This window comes from Protopterus annectens, chromosome 14.part0 (assembly GCF_019279795.1).
Source record: "Protopterus annectens isolate FY-2018-M chromosome 14.part0, PAN1.0, whole genome shotgun sequence".
Lineage (NCBI taxonomy): Eukaryota > Metazoa > Chordata > Ceratodontiformes > Protopteridae > Protopterus > Protopterus annectens.
This window is the reverse complement of record NC_056748.1, coordinates 712019983-712039297: the sequence shown is the minus strand read 5'-3', so window position 1 is coordinate 712039297 and position 19315 is coordinate 712019983. Positions and strand designations below refer to the sequence as shown.

Here is a 19315-nt window from a genome sequence, read left to right as displayed (position 1 = left end):
GTGTTTCTGATTTTTTAATCCATCAACTTCAGAGGCACACTCCTGCATCATTTAACTATACCTAAGATCTGCTGTCAGTATTTTATGGGATAAGATTATCTAGCCTGTGACTTATTACAAACATCCCGATCCCCCACCCCAGTCCCCCCAGGAAAGGCACTTCATTACCATTGCCCAAATTCTTTTGTGATTGGTCACAAATAACATTTAATCAGGAGTTATCTGAATCCCACCTAATGTTTTACACTTTTTCACTGGCATAGCTTGATACAATATGCCTTTATCTCTCTTTTCATATGTTCAAGTCTGTAAAGGGTGATTTAAGTTTGCTTTTGAACTCAAGTTGTCTGCACTGCAGTTAAGTATCCTGCAGATGCAGTTTCATTCTGACCTGCTTTGCATATTTTTCACATTCTGAAAATATTGCTACAGACAGGAAGCATTATTTATTGGTAGAAATTGTCTACTTTTCACTCTTAATTTGCCTAATACCCTACTACACTGGAAAGAAGAAATTCACTGTTTAAGGATTGCCTTCTTCTTCCTTTATATCTTGTTATCTTAAAGATGCTTCATTCTTGGAATTTGTTAACTATTTTGATACACTTAGGTTCATAGGTGTTTACTAGGCTAACAACCACTAGGACCTTTTTAAGCCTAGCCATTCATCCCAAATCTCTGACAAGTTCTGGTACCTTTGATAAGAGTAAGCAGTAATATATGGGAGATGAAACATTTACAAGCAGTGGCCTTGGAAATCAACCATTTACAGTCTGCCTGTGTCCATTAGAGATGTAGGTGCCAATCCAAGGATGAATTGGGTTAAGGAAGACCTCAGCTTCATAGGTTCATAGGTTCATAGATTAGTACTAGTCTAACTGCCCTTGCGAGCCATTTTAAGCCTAGCCAATTATCCCTTGTGAGACTCAAACCCTGCATCTTGTGTTTGTAAGGCAAACACCTTAACCATTAGGCCACCCTCCCAAAGACCTTCACAAATATAGGGTCTCCAAACTCCAATAATCTACAAACTCAGCATTCCTGAGTTGGTGGTCTCAGCTGTCCAAATAGCACAAGAATAGATTTCCATTTTCTACAGATAATACACCCACATACACTGCAGAATTCCTTCTCCCCAATTTTTCTTGTTACTTTTGCACACTGACTACCTGCTGTTTAGATATTCTGTTATAACAATATCAAGGCACAATTAATCTTATGTCATTGTGAATATCTGGCCTCCCATGATGTAGTTTTTTAGTAGAATTTTTGGAACTTTATAACACAGTTATATTTCTCTGTGATTTAAGCTCTATTTCTCAATCATGCTACATATAGTCATTCCTCTAATCTTTATAAAGGTCTTCTTGGCTCATTTTCTTCATTGATATTGTTGCTGTAAGCTGGTCTACTCCTTATTTAAGAGGACGGGATACTGAAAGCATTATTTGTAACTCCCCTGTGTTTGCTGTGGGTTTGATTAACTATTATTAACTATTATCGTCTGTCTGGTGTGGATTAAAAGGATCTTGCATAACAAAAGAATGAAATTTACCACCAGGTAGATCGATATAAATTATCTAGAATGTTGTTGTTGTTGTTGTTGTTGTTGTTTGTCTTTCGGCTTTTCCTGTTTAGGGGTTGCCACAGTGGAACTCCGGTCCACTAATGATTGGCAGTTGGTTTTTATGGTGTCGAGTTGCCAGCCCGATGCCCAACCTTCAATGAAGGTACCCATTCAACACATGTCTTTCGAATGCCCACTCGACCACGGGGAGGATATGTAGACTCAAATTAAAATTTTCACATTCCTATAACACTGAAACCACAAGTCTTTCATCTCAAGCAAGTATGAAATCCTGTGGGAGGCACTGCTCACTGAGCTATTTCCAATATTGCTAGAAAAATTAAGACCAAATAGGAAAATCACAATATACCACTGTCATCAGCGCTGAAGCCATGTGTGTATTGTGTAAGATTGTTCTGGTATCTGATTCCCATCTGTCAAAATGGACTCTGTACTCCCATCTCACTTATGGCTCATATCCCAAGGTAGTCAAAGAAAATACTACAAAGAGACATTGTGGTCACTAGGTAGTCTCAGTGACACCACATCATCCTTCAATGACCTGCTTTGAAAACAAATGGATTCCCTTGAAAGAAAATAGCACAGGAAACAAAAGGAAATAGACCCGGGTTGTCTGGCAGTTCTTTCAAATGGAAACATTTGCATTTATGTTGGAAGAGATTTGTGGATCCACATTTGGATTACTAAGCTACCTCAGGGAAGTTTATATACAAGATTTCAATGGTCGATTTTTTGGCTTACCAATTTATCACACATTAAATACTGAAAATGGTGAGCCAAAACAGCTAACATTTTTTTTGCAAGGGGGGCCCCCATGCACATTCTGATGTAGGGAGGCAAGCCTCTCACACACCCCAAAATGATACATACTAAGTCCATTGTCACACTACAGTGAAGAAAAGGACAGAGTAAATGGAAAGCACACTGCCAGTTCACATAATACAATAAATTGCGGCGAAACTCACCAGAACATTACATTTTCACATGAGCTGCACAACCACCAGTGCAGCAAAAACACATAATTAAGCCCCTCAGGACATATCAAAGCACTATGGTAGTGATTATGTTTTAATTGTGGGGCTGTCAGAAAAATGAACCTCTTTGTTCTGCTGTCTATCTAATTTTTAACCTTTAACATCATTCTGGGCTCCAGTCTTAAGTTAACTGACATTTAGAATGCGTCAAGTGCCTTTTTTAAAACATAGACAGGCTGCAGCCATAGTGTTTTACTTTTTCATTATTTCAGTGACCCAGACAGATAATTCTTCTATTTTTTTTTAAACATTACCTGTTGTGATGCCCTAATGCTTTGGAGCATTTGCTCTTTAGTTTTTTTATTTTGACTTAGTGCCATCACTTTTCTAACTAGTGAGATCGTGAGGTCAAACTATTTGCTCTGTACCTTTGGGACCATGTTATTTGAACTTTTTTTATTTATTTATTTACATTTTGGTAACCAAGCTAACCAACATAATATAAAATCAAGAGCAGCTTAAAACTCATAACACTACGTAATAAAGAATATTTATGATAGATTTAAACAAACAATCATGCAAAATCAAATGCATAAACGGCTTCTGAAACTCGGATGTGTTATTGCATGTCCCCACAATTTGTTAAAGAGGTGCTGTTAGTTGTACATAGAGCAACTACAGAGTTAAGAATGGTGCTGGATGAATTCTGTCAAGTCCAGTTGCTTTGTCCACTACAGAGAGTTTATTTAGAACCTCTTCTGACATAGATGGGTTTGTATCAAGTCCCTTATCAAAATATTTCTATGTTACTTTAGGTACCTCTTGATCTTGTTTCTTGAGTGCTGAAAATAAATGTCTGTTCACTGCTTCTGAGCATGTGTGTTCTCTCTATTTATATTTTTATTGAATATTATACAATTCCTCCCTATTAATTTTCTAAAATGTGCATGCTGATTGGCCAGCCCAACCAGCGTGCCCGTTGTAAATCCCACAATATACCAACAGAAAAAGGTACGGTTGCCCGGACTTTTTTCCATTGGTATAAACTGCCCCAAATCTTTTTTTTTGTACAATAAAAAAAAGAGAGAGAGAGAAAACGGAGCAATGGAGACTTTTTTTTTCTTCGTTGCATCCATTTCAAAGCCTTGATGTACTGGGTATGCGTTGGAACACAAGTTCCATACACATGCGCAGTACATCAAAAAGCAGAATCAGTATACCACAACCGGCAGAGGAACAGCAATCCGCCATTATACAAAGGCATTATTTAAGAAAAGTAAGTATTTTTATTCTTAAATAATGTCATTGTATAATAGCAATAACCGACTCCGTGATTGTGGTATATTGAAGATTTACCCATGGTTGGCTTTGTTTAATCACTCGGGCTTCGCCCTCATGATCAAACCACACCAGCCGTGGGTAAATCTTCAATATACTATACCATATCATCGGTTATTGCTTAAGTATACCTCTCTTAGATTTGTTTTGCTTCCTGGTCTACCTAAAAAAGTTTTTTATTGCTCTTCTTCATAGAAAGGCAAAACAAATGTATTTATATATTTTTTCTTATTTCAAAGCACTTTACACATGCTATGTTTAAGCCAGAAGCCATCGCTTAATGTAAGACAGGAACCAGTAAACACACTCATTCAAACATAACCTGAAAACTGCATACACCAATTTGATGGGGAGTAGAAGTTAGCCAAGATACTGGGAACATTTTCTTGCACTGTCTTGAATGTTTTGTTTTACTTCCATTTCTATACTTGATAAGACAGTAGCCCCTCTTCGACTGGTGAAAGGGACCTTGGCTTGAAATCTCACCTGAAGGATGGCACACCCAGTATAGCACCTCCAGTAGAGGCCTGTACTTCAGGCATGACCTCAATTCCCATCTGAGACTAGAACTCACACCCTTCAAGTTCAGCAGCACATATTTTTCCAGATGCTTCACACTGGCAACCTATGTATTGTGGTTCTGTATTTCTGCTTATCTCTCAGACAGACCTGGCTGTCTGCAGTTCACTATAAACACACACCCTCTGCTTTCAGCAGATGATCAAATCTCTTCCATAAACCATGCCTGAAATATCTAAAGTACAGTATTGCAACACAGATCGAACTGAGGCCTACATGTGAAATACCTGTAGAGCAGCTTGCAGAAAAATAACACTAATATTCATGCAATGACTCTTAAAGACATGAGGCTTCTGCAGATGCTGTGTTACTGTATCCATGTGGAATGATGAACAAAATTCAGAACTGTAAATGCAAGCTTGACAAAACAAAATGCTAAACACAAAACAAGAACTGCAAAATAGAGAAGGGAGAAACTGCCAATCACAGTCTCATTTATTAAATAAAACAAGCATAAAAGTAAGCATTTTTGTCTCAATAGAAAATACTATGGTTCTTCTGAGACTTTCACAGACTACAAAAAAATATTCTTACATATAAGTAAAATATACACATCACATGATCTAATCACATATGACTATCCTGAAATTATTCTCATTAAAATCATTTATTTATTTAAAAACTGTTTATTTTCCTATTCAAGTAACAGTTATAATGCATACTAGTATTCAACCCACAGTTCCTAGGAGCATCTAAAGAAATTTGTTATTTGTCTTAGAACCATAGTGTAATGTATTGAGATGAAAGCATTTACTTGTATGCTGGTTTTTACTTACTAAAGAGCATAGGTAGGTTGACAGTTTCCCATCACTCTGTTTTTGCAATTTGTTAATTTGTCTTTCATATTTCAAGCAGAGTAAGGGAAACATTATTTGTTTTCTTGTTAAAAAAATAATACTTGAAGAAGGTATGCTCCAGTGCCCAAACTGTAGGTATTTCTGCTCTAAGACTGTACAAGTAATATTACTGTTGGAGGAGGAAGGCTGACATCAACTGATGTTTTCTTTCTATGATAGCGTCTTAAGCTGTACTCAGATTTATTCATAGCAAGTTTTAGAATAATTTTGATGGAAGTGCTGACTTTCCTCAAAACTCTTTCAAGAGAAAGCACTTTACACATGCTATGTTTAAGCCAGAAGCCATCGCTTAATGTAAGACAGGAACAGCTATTTCTGGAATTTTGTAGTACAATTTCTGCCACAGGTACCCCTTGTTTCCATAGGCTCAGAATGATTTTTAAAAGAAATTACCAGAGTTTCACATTGTGAAACTGTAATCTATATAAATATGTAAAAACGGGTCTATATCATGACACCGAAAAGTCATTTCTTTGAACCGCTTTTCAATCGAAAATGCTGTTAATAGAAATTGCTCTTGTGAGGGGCTGCGCCCCCCGACACACACACACACACACACACACACACACACACACACACACATACACACACTCACACACACACACACACACACACACACACACACACACACACACACACACACACACACACACACACATCCCCGCTAAATATATATACCAACTCCAAGTGGAGGAAAGGGCAAATTTTCCAGTCTTCACTGTACCACGATCTCACAAAAGCAATTTCTATTAACGGCATTCTCGACTGAAAAGCCGTTTGAATAAATTACTTTTCGAAGCCGTGCTATAGAACCATAAAAACATGTGTGAAGGTGTCCATATAAATATGTAAAAACACATTTTATGCTTTGTATTTGCTGCTAACCAGATTTTATTGGATCCAGTGCGTGCTTATTTTACCTGTTTTGTGGGACTACATTGTGGATCTACTACTGGACTAGACTATAATTTTAATAAAATATAAAGGTAATCAGTGGCTTCTTTCCTTGTGTGGTGGTGAGCTTTTCCTTAAATATGTTTATGTATGAGTGTGTACTCTTCTTACCATGAATCAGCTTGCTGTCCAGGAATAGTCTGGCTGGCTTGCACCCACTAAGTGGTAATATATACTGTAGCTCCATTCCAACTTTAAAATGAATAAACTGGATAACAGTGAATGAATGAATGAATGAACAGAAGAATTTCAAGTAGGGTACAGTCTTTGATAATAATAATATCAAATTATATAGAACAACAATATTCTGCTTGTGCTCTCTAAAAATGTGTACTGCAGCTGCCCCTGTGACAAATAGGGGTTGGAACTTTGAATATGTCCCACAGGAAGCAAATCTGATTACAAAGCCCAGCTGCTGGAGAAGACAGAGAGGACTGAAGATGTACTATCATTTACAAAGGAAAAAAATGCGATATGTTTTTCCGGCTTTGAAAGCCAGTAAAACATTTAGCAAGTGCTATTGCATAGATAGCTCATAATTCATAGAAAGTTTTTAAATATTGTCCTAATTTGCGTACGTTACTTACAAACTAACATCTGTAAACTTCAGTGGACATAGGAGGAAAGATATTCAGGGACCAAAAGAATATCCCTTCTGTTATACCAGACCACCACAGTACTTAGGAGGTTAAACATCTCTGAAAGTGCTGTAATGGTTGGGTCTTGTGTTACAGTAGCGTGTAACAGGTTTATCCGTGTTCTGATTTTGGAGCGCAATCCCGTCGCTCCATGCACTACACCATTTTTAACAATATACTTCAATAGTGCCTTACATTATTTGGCATATGCCGTTGTTTTCATTATTTCAATGCTTTTGTAAATCATATGATTTTCCCTTTGATATTTTATATACTTTGAGGGCATCTTTGAACAGATTTGGTGTGCTAACAGGGGGGCAGAAATAGTAAAATTACATTGTACTTCCTAGTCACAGACCTGCATAATTTCCCACTACACACAACATATTACCTTTTGGATCAGCAATATTTCACATCAGAGTGTTCCTGAAACTAACAGGAGGTTCACACCTTCTCAGCATTTAAACTCAGTGCAGGAAATTCTTTGTTTCTTGTACTGACAAAATAAGGGCATGCATCACTCTTCTGTTTCAAATGGCAAAAAATGGGGTAGGAGATACTCCATTTAGCTTACTGTAAGTAAGCTGGAGCAGAAAGAGTATTTTGCTCCCAGTTTCAAATTGAGAGTTGGGCCCTAATTCATTTCCTCAGTCAGCTATACCATAGTAAAAAGCCTCACTACTGTCCCCCAGCATCATAATCTGCAATGGTTGAATTTAGTCTTTCAAACGTTGGTAGAAAATGTTTCTTATATTTGGCAGTTTAAATCTCCACTTTCTTAATAGTTTGAAGCTGAAGACACCTTATGTCTCTTAAAGTCAAAGCTAAGACAGAAGGCACACTCCTGCCTGGTTACAGTCTTTAACTTTCATTGGAGGTCCTTCTCTGATCCATCTTCTGAAACAAGCAGAGCGGCACAGTGGTGCAGTGGTTAACATTGTCACCTCACAGCAAGAGGTTCTCCGGTTCGATTCTCGGCTGGGGTGCCTTCTGTGTGGAGTTTGCATGTTCTCCCTGTGTTCACGTGGGTTTCCTCCGGGTACTCCGGTTTCCTCCCACATTCCAAAGACATGCATCTGGAGCATTTCTCCCCGGGCCTCCGCTGAAAACAGGCTCTGTGGAACCTAGTCGGACTTTCCCGGTCAACAAATGATAAATAAAATAAAAAAAAAAATCTGTGGCCCTTAAAAGCAAACCCAAGGTAGGAATCCACTGTTGTTCCCATTACCTAAAATGAAAGGGTTAAAAGGGTCACACAGATAAACCAGAAAAATGCAGCCAAGCTAATCTTTTCACTGTGTGATACCTTAAACCTCCTGTAATGGAAGCCCATAGGATACATGCAAATGACCCATTAAGAACATCAAGGGATTCAGCTGCATGGCTTTTGAATGTCCATGACTTTTTCACTTTCTAAGTTGTTGTGGTTGCATTTGGGCCAATTTATCCAAACCCCACCAACTGTGTTCATGCATGTTTCAGCCTTTTTACTGATCTCATCAGCTCAGCATACGTGGAAAGTTTGTCTATACTTCAGGAAAACAGGGTATTCAAACCCAGCTGATTCCATAATCACTAAGGTGCATGCAAAATATCCAGAAGCATGCATGCCCCAGCTTGGATGAGGTTTTTTTTTTGCAGCCATTACCTAAAATGAGGACATTCAGAGTTCCATAACCTCTCCAGCAGTCAGTACTAAGTCAAGGCACACTTCACTCCCAAATGTCAAAGCTAGAGAAGGATGTTCCAAAACTCCCCATTAATTAAATCTGAATCAAGAAGCATTAAGTTAGTAATCATTTTATGTTTCTTAACAGTCATAATCAAGACAAAAATCCTTGTTGCACTAGGTACCATGTTGTGGTGAATCAGTACTGTCATAATGTATCTCTTGGCTTCTTTCCCAGTTTCAACCAATGAAGTGCAGAGGATACCACTGCAGGATCTGAAGAACCTAGAGAGAGCAGCCTATGTCCTGGAACAGCTACGACCTCAGCTCAGCAAAGCAGACCTACAGATAGGTACTGATGAGAACTTGTACAGAGGAGGTGAGAGAACCTAGTAACCAAGTAATAAGTCAACCGGTCTTAGTAGAATGGTTGTTGTCTGTTTTAAGTTCAGACAACAACATTTGCTGAAATACAATCCAGTATTAGATTAATATTGTTTGATCAAGTACTCAAAGCAATTCTGTTCTGATATTACCAAGTTGGTAGTTTATACAATATGCAACTAAATATGCTAAATATAGTAAGTAGGAGTACCAGTAAGCTAACATATGTTTCTTTAACCTAAAGTTTAATTGTGGCCCATTATTGCTCTGACAGGAGATTGTTTTGTTTTTGTTTTTCTAATCTTATATGCTCTTGTTTCTTTTTTCTTGTTCAAAAGGCAAAACTGGTCTATCTGGATATCCTTAGATTTCCTAGTGGGCCTTCTACTCCTTTCCTATAAAAGTCATTGCATTTGTAGTACTTTATCATACATTGTTTGTAAAACTATTACTAAAATGGGCAATTTGATGGCTAAAAGGAATCTTTCTAGCTATGGTTAATTATAAGCACCCCTGAAAAAGGATCCCTTTACCCTAGAAAAGTACCATCAAAACATCGAAATGTGACCCTTTTACTGCTCAATACTTTGCAGAAATAAAGCAAACACAGTCATATGCATCAGCATGTACAATGATCAGCAGTTAAGCAGTACATGAGAGAGATGTTTCCACTTCATTAAGTGCACAGACGTTATTAGTAGAGAATGGGAAAGGTTTGTTCTAATTTCCGATTTGGGGTTTAACAAACAACAGCCCTTAAAATTTATTTATCGTAAGGACTTAAATTTTAAACAACTTTTTGAGTTTGGTACATCCAGTTTTAAGAGTAATGGGTCCCGTAGTTTTGGAACCTACAAATGTGTTTTTTGTTCGCAATGTCCAAATATCATCAATCAAAACAATATTTTTATTTCTGCAAGGAATAGACATATTGTTAGTAGTAGTTTTTCAAATTGTAATACTTTTGGGGTGGTGTATATTGCTGTTTGCAATCAAATCCTTTTATGTGGGGAAAACTGAGAGAAAATTAAAGTGTCATATTTATGAACATCTATACGATGTTAGAAAACAGCGTAATAATAACACATTATACAAGCACACTTTGGTTTGTCCTCAGGCAACATTTGTTTTTTTTTGTTTTGGAAACAGTTCCTAAGGATATAAGAGGAGGTATGTGGGAGGCGAAGTTGGAGTACAGGGAGTTGTTTTGGCAGATTATTTTGGAATCTACAAAACCCCTGGTTTAAATGATTTTTTGTCTATTAAGCCTGTATTAAGGTTAAGATCAGCAAAACTTTGATCCTGCTGGATGTATTCTATAGGCATACCACCAGATGGCAGTATTATTATTACATTATATATTATATATCACATATTACATTTTATTTTGAGAGTTTTGCTAAGGATTGTATTTTTGCAAGTGTCCTGAATTAATTAAAATTTTTTTTTGTTAACAACAATTTAAATAGTAAATATAACTAGAGATAATTGTGTTTTTTATAATTCAATTAATATGATGCGTCCTTTGGTTTTTCCACTGAATTTTAATTGGGTGTTTTTTAGCATGAATTTTATTGGATAGGCAATTTTTCAATTAAACAATAGGGCGTATATTACTGTTGTTCCATATGGTTGTTTGTATCTGAAGAAGAACTTGATCGAAAACGTATTAGCTTGGAAGCGTTAATTTTGGCTGTGACTTTCGTTGTGGATTTCAATAAATATTTTATTTTATTTTTATATTTTCCTGGTGCAAGCCCTTATTTGGTGATTCCTGCGAACTTTTCATGGTTTGAAGTGCACAGAGGCGACTAAGCAAACATGATCCATTGCATACATAATTGAGTTATGTTAAAATGTGCACAGAGGCAGATCTATTGAATACTGGACTTATTGTAAAACATGAGTTTCTTTTCAAAACTCTTTGAAGTATAATGCAAACAGTCACTGCTCAGTCACACGAGGCAAAATTTGCCCACTGCTAATACAACTGACTCACTCAGGCTATATGTTCATGAATGAAGCAGAATGGTTATATATAAACCTCGAAAGGTGCACTGAAAGTGACCCAATAAAGCCACGGACGAAGGCAACCAGTATATGTAATGTTTTCTTAAAGAATAAATCACACTAAAAACACTCCATCTCCATTAACGCTGTTTAAAAATCCGTTGTTGTTTCATCACACTTCATCAGATGTGGGTTAGAGTGAAAGACTGCCCTTTTATATACAATCAAACCAATCCATGAAGACTGTGTTCCTCTCCATATCTCTATCTCTCTCACCAGAACAAAGCCAAGCACTTGGAAAGACATCATGACACTGCCTGAAAATGTGCCTCAAATCAAATGACTTGTGCCGACTAACTCAACTCCATTGAGTATTTTTAAACAGCATTAATGGAGATGGAGTGTTTTTAGTGTGATTTATTCTTTAATAAAACGCTACATGTACTAGTTGCCTTCATCCATGGCTTTATTGGGTCACTTTCAGTGCACCTTTCGTGGTTTTATTGGATTCATTTTGTGTACTTTTGCCTGCACTTGGATTTTATATATAAATCTTGCCTCACTCATGGCTTAGAGTTGATTATTAGTAGTAAATGTATTATTTTCTTTGTAAATTCCATCCAAGCCACTTGTGCATTACCATTTGCTTCAGATTCTGTATCTTCACATGCAGCATATGCCTACATCTGCATATCTTACCATGTATTTAGATTCATGTCTGTTACATTGTTTAATTTTTATTGCCTCTGTAGCATTGTTTCTCTCTAAGGTGATATGTTGGCACTTTATACTTACTTTTTTTCATACTATCTGAAAAACTGCAAAGCCGCGGTGGTGCAGCAGTAGCGTTGTTGCCTCACAGCAAGAGGTTCTCCCGTTCGATTCTTGGCTGGAGCGCCTTCTGTGTGGAGTCTGCATGTCCTCCCCGCGGTTGAGTGGCATTCGAAAGACATGCGTAGAATGGGCATGCCTTCGTTGAAGGTTGGGCATCAAGCTGGCACCTCAGCACCCGTAAAAAATCCACTGCCAATCATTAGCAGACTGGAGTTCCACTGTGGCGACCCCTAACCGGGAAAAGCCAAAAGAAAAACAAACAAACTATCTGAAAAATTGCACAGTATTTTAATAGTATTACATGATACTCCAGTGTGAAACATACTGGAGTACTTTCTCATTGTTACCATTGTAACCTGTAATGAGGAAAGTCTTCTACCTTCTCTATGTCTGTCATCCATGTGGCTACTTTTTAAATGGAGTCTAGGGAGAGTGAGACAAAAGTGATAACACAGCCACCCTAGAATTGTCATCATTGCAGTCTTTGTTTGTATATATGTCTTCTTGCATTCATACCTTTTGGCCATAAAGCCTCATCCACTGCCCATTCATTCCCCATCATTGGGTGCAGGTAACCCAGAGTTCAGCTGTCATATAGGCAGCCATGAGGAGAGTTTCTGATACGGCCCTAACTGCACCCCCTGATGGTTAATGTGAGCAACCTTGGAATTACAGGAAAGTCCTAAACTGTCATGCAGTATCTGCCTGCTCCCATACATATACTTGTGAGGCCTACTGTTGCTGGCTTTGGATTCATTGAGTCCACATTCTACTAGTTTGTTTGAGATGTTAAACCAAGACTCCATCTGCCTGAGTTGATGATACCACAGGTGGATGTAAAAGATCCCATGGTACTTATGGAAAAGACTAGAGAAGGTTCCCTGGTGGAAATAGCCAAATAAATACATACATAAATAAAATGGTTCACAGTCAGTGTTGTTGTGCAAGCCTTTGCCAGCACAGGAGCATATGACCAACCAGTTCTGCGGTCAAACCTGAGTACTGTAGTGCTCCATATGTGGTCTACACTGTAGCAGGGTAGTGGAGCCTGTATGGCTGGAGCAGCAGGGAATGGGGGCATGTTGTCCATCTGACCACCTAGTGTGCCAGTAGCAGGAATGGCTGTTTTTCTTTGTTTTTTTTTCTTTTTTTTTTTTTGCTGTTCACTTGAAGAGCTTGGGGGTTGGGGGTTATGTGAAATGGGGGTGGGGTGCTAGTCTGTGGGACCGGCACAGGGCACTAGTTGAGCCAGCTATACATCTGCTATAAATTAATGTTAAAATAGTCTCTTTTCAACACCTTGATCAATCAGATGCTTACTGTCTCCAATATGCTACATCAGATCAGTGTACCAATGACTCTACAGTAATCTGTTCTGCTCATAATATGCCATAACGCTAAGGTATCACTCAGGATCCCTTCATTTCCATGGAGAGCTGGCTAATAAAATCATAACGACTCTGAAATCCTTAAAGAATAAGTTAATTCTATTTACCTCCTTCCGAGGGCTAATGCAGGGTTTCTTGCATCAAGGGTACAAAGTTCAAATCCTTTTTGGGTGAGAGGTTAGGATAATGGTTAATGTGTTTACCTTACAAACACAAGGTGCAGGGTTTGATTCTCACATGGAGTAATTGGCTAGGCCTAAAATGGCCCACAAGGGCAGATTGCCTAGTACTAATCTATGAACCTATGAACCTAATTACCTCAACACTAATTCATTAAACAATATCATCACAGAACCTGTATCCCACACTAAATTTCTAGGGAGTAATAATAGAGCAAAACATAAAATTCAGCCAGTTCATTAAATATGCTATGCACATAAAAAATCAAAAGCTGGCACATCTTTACAGTACTAAACCCTACCTCTGTGGAAACACCAACATAATCCCTGCTGATATTGTCCTGCTATCCAGTTTGCTGTCTACATCATCATAATAACCACCTATAACCAAAAATATTTAATACAGCAGTGAAATTCCCTATTAATCTCCCAGTAAAAATAGACTAGATTTAACTCAGTATCTCCTGCCTGTATACACATCAGTATTGCAATTAGTGCTATAATTCTAGGTGTTTTAAGTAAGGACTTAGTGTGGCTTTCAAAATAACGTTTATTGTAAACTGTTAAGCAGCCTTTATCAGTGGCCATGTATAAGTCATGTATTTTATCCAGCAAGAAATCTGATGCATGCAGGAGTGAATCAGATCTATATCAATTATATAAAGTGTAGCAAGTTGTAAGGGCTAGTAGCAGTACTAGTAAAGGTACAGAAATGAATAATTTGGGCATTAGTCTAAAGAGGTCAGTAGGAGTTTTTAAGTGCAATGAATATTATAGGCAGCTTGCCTGTGTTCATAGGTTCATAGGTTCATAGGTTTATACTAGGCTATCTGCCCTAAGGCATTTATAAGCCTAGCCCAAATTATTGTGGCTTACGCCACCCCTTATATGAAAAAATACTGTGCCCATTAGTTTGTTGTGCCTCTGTCCAGCAGTGACACAGAGTTGATTCCTGGGGTAAACCTACGATCTCCCATCCACAGGTCTAGATTTCTCTTGAACAGAGTCAGCGAGGTGCTCTGCCTCACATGGACCGGGATTTTATTCCACAGCATAGGAGTCTCTGAGTGATAAATCTATCCCTCCAGCACGTCCTATTTATATCCGTGCTAAGGTTTAAGTCGCTTGCTCTAGTGGTTTTGGTGGATTTGGATTTTTGAGGTGGAGCATGTCCATTAATTCCGGGTTGGACATGGCCTTGTATGTCAGGCACATGTCACCTCTGAGCAGGCGGTATGCGACTGAATAGAGCTGGAGTTTCTTCAATCTGGCAGCATATGACAGATTTTGGAGTCCCTTTATCCTTTTGGTGAGGAACTTTTGGGGTCTCTCCAATTGCTGCAGATGTCGGGTGAGATACATCCCGAATGGGGCATTGTACTCGATCATTGGTCTGATAAGTGAAGAGTACAGGGGAACAATGACCTCACTAGATCTGGATGTGAATCCCTTCATGATCAGGTGGGCAATGTAGAAGGTCTTTCTAACCACTTTAGCAATGTGAGTGTCAAAAGAAAGGCCACTGTCAACCTGGGTCCCCAGGTCCCTGATAACCTCTTCTGTGCTTAGTGGATTGCCACCTATATGGTAGCTTGGGGTTACCTTGTTTTTCCCGAAGGGTATGACTATACATTTTTGGCGTTTAACTTCAGGCCATGGCTCTGGCACCAGCTATCTGTTTCCGTGAGTCCCTTCTGAAGGATATCCGTGTCCGATGCACTTTCCACTATGGCCCAGTTTGCAGTCGCCTGCAAACTTTGTCAGCCAAAGTCCTCCCATGTTGGCCTGTACTTCTGAGAAGTAGATGCCAAACAATAGGGGCCAAGGACCGAGCCCTGTGGGACACCACTTGTGACTGGCTTGGAGTCTGACACAGCGCCAGCAACTCTAACCCTGTGGGTTCTGTCCTTAAGCCAGTTTGCAACCCATCTTGTGACATATGGGTTTACATTTAAGCTGGTAAGTTTTTCTACAATACCTGAGTGGGGTATTGTGTCGAAAGCCTTTGCAAGGTCAAGGTAGGCTGTATGGACTGCCTTTCCTCATCAATGGCCTTGGTGACTGTTTCAAGAAGTCAACCAAGTTCAAAAGGCATGATCTTCCCTTGACAAAGCCAAACTGGGTCGGGTCCAATGTCTGCAAGTCCCCTATATCTTTGTTTATGAGCTCCATTATGATCCTCTCCATAGCTTTGCAGACTAGACTTGTTAAGCTTATGGGGCGTAATTACCAGGGTCCGTAGAGGCACCGCCTTTGTGGAGTGGGACCACAGTTGCCGTACGCCACTCCTTGGGCACGTATCCTGTGGTAAGGCTGAGATTAAACAGCTGCCTTATGTGCGGGTTTAATTCCTCATTTAGCTCGTGTAGCACACAGCCGGGGACACCATCCGGTCCCATTTATGCTGTGTTTTTAGCTTTAGAGAGAGCAGCTTTCACCTGCGCATTTGAGATGTCCGGGAGGCTACACTCGGCTGGGATAGTTATCTCTCCTTTAGGGGAGAGGGGTGAAGTTTGCACTGAACCTGTCTGCCAGTATGTTGGCAATGTCTGTGGGTTCAGTGATTTTTGTATCATTTTGGACTAATTCTGAGCATATCTGGGAGTTTCCACCCAGGTTCCTAACATAGCTGAAAAAGGCCTTATGATTGTCCTTTGAATCCATGGCAATTTTTCTCTCAAAATTGGCCTCAGTTGATTTTATGAGTGCTCGTATTTTTTACTAATAATGATCAGGGGTGACTTCCCTTTTATGGATTTTGTTCTATCATGTAATAGCTTTCTCCTCTTATTGTAAAGTTTGTTAATGGCTGGGGTCCACCAGACTGGACGTTTGCCCTTTGTGGAAAGAGTCTTGGTTTTATTTGGGATTGCCTGATCCATGCAGTCCTGGAGGTGTTCATAGAAGGCAGTTGTAAGGGCTTCAAGAGCTTGGGTTGTGGTTTCCTCTGGCTCAGGGGCCTTGAAGGATACCACACCAGTCTTGAGTAGTGTGAAGTTTGCTTTAGAGAAGTTCTTCACTATGGTCTTTTGCTTGGGGTGGGGGCGGATGTGGATTTCCAGTGAGATTAGTTTATGATCAGATCTCACCAATGAGGGATATACTTCGTGTGGAGCATTTTGTCCCCATGTTTGTGACAATGAGATCTAGTATATTTTCTCCTCTCGTGGGAACAGTGACTAGCTGTTCCATGGCATTTGAATTTATGAACTCCAGGAACCGTTGGGCTAGAAAGTTAGGGCTTGAGTAATGTTCCCAGTCTATATTCGGGTTGTTGGAGTCACCCAATATCATGGTGTTTGGAGATACATTTATACCCTCCAGTGTCTTCAGGAAGGCTGTGTGGGGTTCCTGAGTTTGAGAGGGTGGCCTGTAGCATGCTACAATTTGTAGAGCAGTTTTGCCTATGGTTAGTTGCACCTGGATGGTTTCCGGCTTAAGGCGTTGCCACCAACCTGGAGGTCTGAGTATCCTTTATGAATATGGATACACCCTCCTTTTGTGGTGTGGTCCGGGTTTTGGGGCGAACGCATGATATGAGGTAAAACCTAATAGTGCCGGGTGCTCTCAGGAGCCTTGAACCAGGTTTCAGTTACAGCACAGACATCGATGTTCTCCATACTGAGAAGGGCCTCGAGTCGTGCATTTTGAGATTTAGACTTCTGGCATTGAGCAGCATTACCCTCAGTTTCTTCCCATTTTTGTTTTCTAGGGTGGTAGGTTTAGAATTTGAGCCTTGCCTAAAAAGGCACTATGGGGTGGCAAGAGCCTTAGCCAATATCCGGAATCCCAGGGGTGACAGGTGCAAGCCGTCCCTTGAAGCAGCGTGGCTTGTCAAGCATGTCATCCCAGGCAGACAGACACTGGATCCCCTTTGAATGACACCAGACATTAAGCCAATTGTTAAAGCTGATCATCTTGTCTCTATATTGTGGCATCATTCTTGGTGAAGGAAGGATACTGCTCAGGGCTAGGTCATACCTGCCTGGGCTACATAATCAGAGAGCTCCTCTATGTCTCTTTTCATGTAGTCCAGGGAGGTACGCCTCAGGTCGTTCACACCAGCATGGACAATGACTGTGTCATATTTGTACTTGCCATGGAGTGACCCAAGTGCTTGTGTTATGTGGCGGATTCTAGCGCCCGATAGGCAGCTTACTGTGACCCTCTCCTTGTTCAGCCTGGTGAGTGGGACGTCAGTGTGTCTGACTATGGAGTCACCTATGACAAGTATGTTTGGTGTTGTATTTGGCCTTAAGGGCTGTGACTGCTTTGCACACTGCTTTTGTGGTTTATGTGTTGCTTGTGGGGTGTCTTGAGGTAGCAGTTGTTTGGGTGTCTGCTTTGGAGGCCTCTGCTGTTTAGGTAAATTTTTACTCAGAGCCTCCGAGTATGTCTTTGTGTGTTTATGTGTTTGATTTTGGAGAGTGATCTGAGAGAAAGTGGTATTGCCGAGGTAAATGAATATAATAAATTACTTGAGATATGGGGAAAAGACCATAAGGAAGTATTGCATGAAGGCAGATGTGAATGGGCAGATAAAAAGGGGAGGGGCTGTGTAAATACAAAGAAAATGATGAAGGCACGGGTCAGGATAAGGAAGGCAAGGGAAGTGGATCACAGCCAAGTATAGCAAGGCTGTGCAGAGCTGGACTTTCCCAACTACAGAATTCCTCAAGAAACAATCTTATAATCAAGCTTACTTAGTATAACCACCCTTACAGCTGAGCTGAATGCCGGGGGGGGGGGGTGTACTCCTTCACCTGTAACAAAAATAGCCAAAGGAAACCAGAGTAAATCACATTCTTCAGCTATTAGAATTGTAACTGCAGCTTCAGCCCAATTTTTCATCAGGCAAGTACATGAAAGACTGCAGCAGAGTATAGGAAAGGGAGTCAGTAAATGTGTAAATGGATAAAAAAACAGTGCCCTAGGAGGCAGCAGAAATGCAAGGGCTAGTTTGCAAACCATATGCATTCAGCATGCACTGCCCTAACAACAAAGACGCTAGGGCCTACTTGGCCAACTGCATTACAGAACTGTACATTGCTGAGCAAGGACTTGTTTACTTAATGCAGTCCAAGTTTAATTGTGGAGCTATTATGTAGTGTGAGCAGGAGCTGTTATAGCTTTGTGGTTTTCTTTTGTTGCCCTTCTTTGCAATGTTTATGCAGAATAATAAAGACATGCTGTAGAGTGTACCCAGGTCCTGTTAAAATAACATACAAGGCAAATGTATAAGATGAGGGTACTCGGGGAAACAAATATGCTATGTGTGGAAAGCACCACAAGAAGGAGACAGTAGGGTGTGCCCTGCAAAGATGGAAACTATACAATACTATATGCCAGTGCTCTAGCTACAGTCACTATCTGCTGCCCAAAACTTACAGCATTAAAAATAGCTCATGTGGACTATGACTGAGCATGAAGAAAATAAGTTGCATAGCAGATAGATTATATTAAAAGTAATTTGGACAAAATCTACCCAAAGCTAAGACAATAAATAATATTTCAAGGCATTTCAAATGATAAATAATAGTTTAAAGAATGCCATGCTGTCTAAGGTGATACATAAACTTTAAAGTATCCAGGTAGCAGAATTGACTAAGTAGGTTAAATGTGTGCATTGCAAGATGTTGATTCTAGAAATGTCTAAACTTACACATGAACAGCAGTCAATTGATTTCTGATTTAGAATACATTACAGCTAAGTAACAGGCAAATGATTTCTAATTGAAGGCCATAAGTAGTGAAACTGGTACAGAATGTTAGTCCCCAGGTTTACTGTTGAAAATAAATGTAACCTATAAGGACAGTATGAAAGCCTGGAACGTAGTCCCTACAAACAAGAATAATCTAGGTAGGATGAGGAGTTACCACAATGTTTTATTACTGAGGTGGCTTGCTGGAATCAATAACTGAT

General features: G+C 39.5%; 1 protein-coding gene across 1 annotated transcript in view; it reads left to right on the top strand.

Moving 5' to 3' along the window:
• The window catches only part of LOC122788807 (urotensin-2-like), a 61520-nt gene that overhangs the window by 20002 nt on the left and 22203 nt on the right, over positions 1-19315 (top strand). Inside the window, exon 2 of the mRNA XM_044055683.1 lies at positions 8836-8976. Within this exon, the coding sequence (XP_043911618.1) occupies positions 8836-8976 (141 nt within the window). The remainder of the gene's footprint in view (positions 1-8835; positions 8977-19315) is intronic.